Below are 4,739 nucleotides of genomic sequence, written 5' to 3'. Positions count from 1 at the left end.
TGAAATTGTGGAGCAGCTATCCTATTTTACATCATCTATTGGGGTGCTATAATGTCCTATTTTACATCATCCTTTGGAGTTGGAGGTTTTTTGTGATGTAAAGCGCACTTTTTGATGATGTAAATTTTACTACAAACATTTTTGTATTTTACATCATTTATTAAAGATGCTCTTAGAGCTGATGATCAGGACGATGGAGCAGCTGCCACCCGGCCCGCCTGAGAGATTATCCTGTCGTGTACGTATAGCCGCTAGATGGTGTTTAGATCTGCAAGGTACATATGTATGGAGTCGTCTGTTAGATCAATGCAAATCAAGTTTTATTTTGTCTCCTTTTTCTTGTGGGAATACATACTAACCTAGGGCAGTAGGAGTGTAGGACTGCTTAAGTCAAGCAAATGAACTGATCAAAGTATTGTAACGTGCATGGAAGGAGCTGCCCTTGCCATTAAGTGGAGACGCGCACCATTCATCCTAGAAACTGACAGTGCAGTTGCCATCTGCCACAGTGCCTACAACCACGCCTTCGACGACGCTCCGAAGCCCAACCGGTACGTTAAATCACATTCCGCCCACCACAACCTAAATGATGAATCACCCACAAAACAATAAACCTAAATGATGCATCAAGTGATATACTGTGTGTATGTTTCTGAATTCAAAGCCTGAATGAGCCGTCTAGCTACATAGAGTATATGTTTTACTGCCTGGTCGACCTGGAACATGCATGCCTGGTAAAACCAACCAGCAAGATATTTGAAGTCCTAAACCAAACTGATGAAGCCCTCACAAAATGGTATGGAAAACAAATAGTTCAATTCATAGATAATGGTAGGCTGGGTGCCTAACAAATCCTTAGACCAGAAGAGGTTATAGTTCGGTTCTCCTCTACAGAAACAATTTAGTTCACCTAATGGGGAAAACGAAAGCAACTGAGTTCACCTTAATTCAATTTCTGCCGATCACTAATGCTCCAGGAAGAACAAGAGAGACATAGAAAGCAAACCATTGTAAAAGCAATTAAAAACACACTAGAGGAACTGGGACGACGACGATGTTTTCCCAAATGAGTCGGGGGACGGTGCCATGCTATTGAGGAGCCGCTTGACCTGCGCGATGACCTGCCTCCCATGGGCGTACATGACCAAAGTGTCCCTGTTGCGCCTCAGCACATCCACGATCACTTTGAACTGACAATCGTTCACCACGTCAATCATCTGTCGCACCACACAGTTTGCATACTGGTGGATTATCATGCCCTGCATGACCAGGCAACCACACAAGATTAGTCACGTGTACTATATCTCTCTAGGGATGTCGACTAACATCGGTAAGACCTCAAGAGCCACATACCACGAGATGATCTGCAGTTTGACCACCGCCTGCAGAAAGGATCTCATCTATGAGAAGCTTGCAATCGTGGTAGCTGCCATAGATTAGGCACTTCTCAATGACTTTGGAAGAGTGCTTCTGGTGGCTCATCTGTACTATACTTCTAGTAAATTTCAACATAATAATTTGTCGATGACGAGGCCCTCCATGCTGCACAATGTACTGCAACATGTCGATAGAACACATATATGAATTGTTTGTTTAGCTGCGACATTATTTCATCAATTACAAACCACTACACACTTTACCTGCACAACGTAGTTTCCATATGGGTCTATAGAAAGCTCCCTTACACAATCGAGAATCTCCGTGATAAACCTGTCCATAATTTGAGGATCCTTGCACAACTCCAGCATTTTCTAAGAAGATCACGAGGACGGGAGGAATAATTACTAAACAAGGTACAAACAAACGTTGAAAAGTAGGAAGCGGTAAAAAGTGTAATGCCCAAACTAACAACCTGAACCACATGGCATCCATAAGGATGGGTGGATAACATCTTGGCCTTGCCACATAACCGTCTGTAGATGAATTGGATATATTGTGGCTGCACACACTCCATGCATTTCTGAACGGCATGGTTTGCATGTTGATCGTAGATACATTTGAATAGGTTGCTATCAAGCTCCGTGGCCATCTCTATTTGTTGATCAATGTCGCTTATTTCAAAAGCCTGAACAAAGAGACGCCATCAGTGACCAAGATCGCAAAGAAACAATATGGCATACAAGGGTAAAAACTTTAAACATAATGAAACATAATCAGTTTAAAATATTTATACATTTGATATTATATTATATTTATAGCAGAAGTTATCTAAGATAATGAACATATTAACAAGAGAATAAATGAGAATGAATGGTTTGACTAAATTACATATTCTATCTTACATGCCACTACAAAGTAGAGGCCTTCCAAATATAAAAGTGCAGTTTTGCAATCTACAAGCACACCTTAATTCCTTCCATCATGAGATGTTAGAGAAGTGATAGTGTTCATCTTACCTTCTGGATCACCCGACAACCATAGAGATGAAGGCTTAGGTCTAACACATGCCCCATTAGATTAGCAATTAGTATCCTGAAGTAGATTGTTGGTCCATGCTCAAGAAGCTACAAAAAAATTAGAAGGTAAGTACAGAAGTTTATGTCCGATTAATCTCAACATCCTTAATTAGAGACTCAAGGTACAAAATTCTACATGAATTGGAGGAACAAAACCTTTTGGATAACATAAGTGGGAAAGGCATTAGCGGCCAGTGTAAGGATGTGAGGCGTGATTTCTTTATATAGCATAACTATCTCTCCAGTAGTTGCTTCGTCAAGTTTCTGCTGTATAAAGCAGCTCCCAATTGGGTCAGCACTGCATGTCAAATACAACAAAGGGTAATGGATGGTTTACCATATAAATGTCGCAATTTCTTCAATGGACGTATAGCACAGTAGGAGGCGTAACCTTAAGAATAAACTGACTGAAACTGATGCTTAGTATGTATTTGTGATATCTTAACAAGGTAAGTATGAAGATAAGGTTGCATGAGTATGTGCACCTGAGAGCAGGCACGTGGCCCTTGACATTGATTAGCCGCATAGACTGGTTTACTGGATTCTTGATCAGCTGAACAAGTGAATTGAACTGGGAATTCCTAGGAGCATTTATATTTGGCACATGCCCCCTAGAACATGCCATCTCAACATCGAGAGCGTAGTGATTCTTCAAAGCCTTAGGGGACTGCCGCCATAGTCTGCAGGATAATTCCTGATCTGGGTCAATCAACGCACGAAGGCATGCCTCCTGAATCGCCATCATATTAGCAAAATTACTAGGCACAATCCTTGAAGAAGATGATGACGATTGTGCACGTAAATCTTCAATGACATCCATATTCTGTAGTGGATTTTGGGAGTGTAGCATGGTATAATCCTTGACCACACTCTTTGTAGAGGCAGAAGAGTTCACATGCTGAAATGGATCTATGTATGTGTCGCCAATTTGGGGCAACTTCTGATTGTGTAGAGTCGACTCTTCTTCGCTCTTTGGATCATGCTGAAAAGGAAACAACAATTTATTATTTCCATTACAGGGAGCACTCATGGTGCAAATATTTACAATAGGTAAAACAACAATGACAACGAGAAGTTACTAACTCATGATCATATTGTAGTTTCAAGGGTAAATTCCATCCATATGTTAGATATATGATACTGGTCAATTCTCACTGCTCAGTGGATCACACTGAGAGTAGAGTCGACGATAGTAAACTTTTCTCAATGCAAATTTTATCTACAACAATCAGTATTTCAACTTTCAAGACAATAACAAAAACTGAAAAATATTTGGGTTTTTTGGGCAAAGAATTGTCATGTCGTGTAATATAGCACAAATGTAGGGTTGCCAAATTAAAATCAAGAAACAATGTAGGTAACTTGAGCAGTACAATCAACCAATCACACAACATCAGTTTTAAATATGCTAAACCAATTTGTCCTGCAATCTTAAAAACTGAAGAAAAAAGTTGATCGGAAGTAGTGGAGAGCACTAGTGCAGTGTAACTTCCACCTCAATCGACCGATTAATCTAGTAAATCGAGCAAATTGCAATGAAAAAATTTCAAGCATAATATAGGGAATGCATGGTTCCCGTCACTATGTTCATCTCATAGCACCAAGACACAATTGAGATGAAAATTTCTCACAAATATAAATGAAGGGAGGTGATTCACCACTGTTTGGTAATAAAAGCATCATTCATCTTGCGATGATGCAAGCAACGTCCCTCCCGTATGGTACCACTGGCTCCTCCCTTATCTTGGCATGTGCATGGTGGAGATGTAGTAATGCAAGACAAGCAGACATCAGGTTGTCACAATGTACCAGGAACAGTGCGGAATGTATCTCAATCTTTGCCCCATCAAAATTCATGGGGAAGGCGGCTCTCATCATGGATTATGTGGAGATAAAGAAATAGGGAGCAAGGCAGTGAAAAAATGGGGAGAGATCTCGGCGAAAGATATAAATGATAAGAGATGATAACGATCCAGCAACAAAAGACCGTTAATGAAATGCAAGGCCTCATCATGGGTCAATTTGATTGTTTATGGACCATCCACCTAAGTGAAAAATCATTACTTATCCTTCAAAAAGTATTTCATAATTTGATTGTTTATGGTTGCTCGTGTTATTTTGAGAAAATGAAAATCTGCTACCTCGAGGACTACAAGCACAACATAGATAGCGAGGGTCATGTCTGTAGAGACCTAAGCGTTCCTTCGACAAGCAGAATTTATATTGATTTTAACATCACGTTCCTTCTTCATAATTTATAATGCCTTTTTAGATTGACAAGGA

The 4,739-nt window shown here is 40.1% G+C and overlaps 1 protein-coding gene across 1 annotated transcript; it reads right to left on the bottom strand.

Annotated features, from left to right (window-relative positions):
- Positions 1–257: 257 nt before the first annotated feature.
- On the bottom strand, positions 258–4,020 carry LOC125533904 (pumilio homolog 1-like). The gene is made up of 7 exons (XM_048697232.1): positions 2,942–4,020; positions 2,613–2,754; positions 2,397–2,504; positions 1,853–2,065; positions 1,641–1,751; positions 1,354–1,554; positions 258–1,259 (listed from the first exon to the last, which is right to left on the bottom strand). Exons 1-7 carry the CDS (start codon positions 3,484–3,486, stop codon positions 1,032–1,034), a joined length of 1,548 nt encoding a protein of 515 aa, XP_048553189.1. The 5' UTR covers positions 3,487–4,020; the 3' UTR covers positions 258–1,031.
- Positions 4,021–4,739: the final 719 nt, after the last annotated feature.

The sequence above is a fragment of the Triticum urartu genome, chromosome 2 (genome assembly GCF_003073215.2).
Source record: "Triticum urartu cultivar G1812 chromosome 2, Tu2.1, whole genome shotgun sequence".
In the NCBI taxonomy this organism is placed as follows: domain Eukaryota; kingdom Viridiplantae; phylum Streptophyta; class Magnoliopsida; order Poales; family Poaceae; genus Triticum; species Triticum urartu.
The sequence above is the reverse complement of the archived record's forward strand: the minus strand, read 5'-3'. Positions and strand labels throughout refer to the sequence as shown.

Bases quoted from the DNA above. Each gene is read 5' to 3' on its own strand.
- LOC125533904 (XM_048697232.1), bottom strand. From the start codon at position 3,486: ATGAGTGCTCCCTGTAATGGAAATAATAAATTGTTGTTTCCTTTTCAG. The intron at 2,755-2,941 runs GTGCACATACTC...TTTGACATGCAG, and splicing joins GGCCACGTGCCTGCTCTCAG to TGCTGACCCAATTGGGAGCT. The intron at 1,260-1,353 runs GTATGTGGCTCT...CTGGTCATGCAG, and splicing joins AAACTGCAGATCATCTCGTG to GGCATGATAATCCACCAGTA.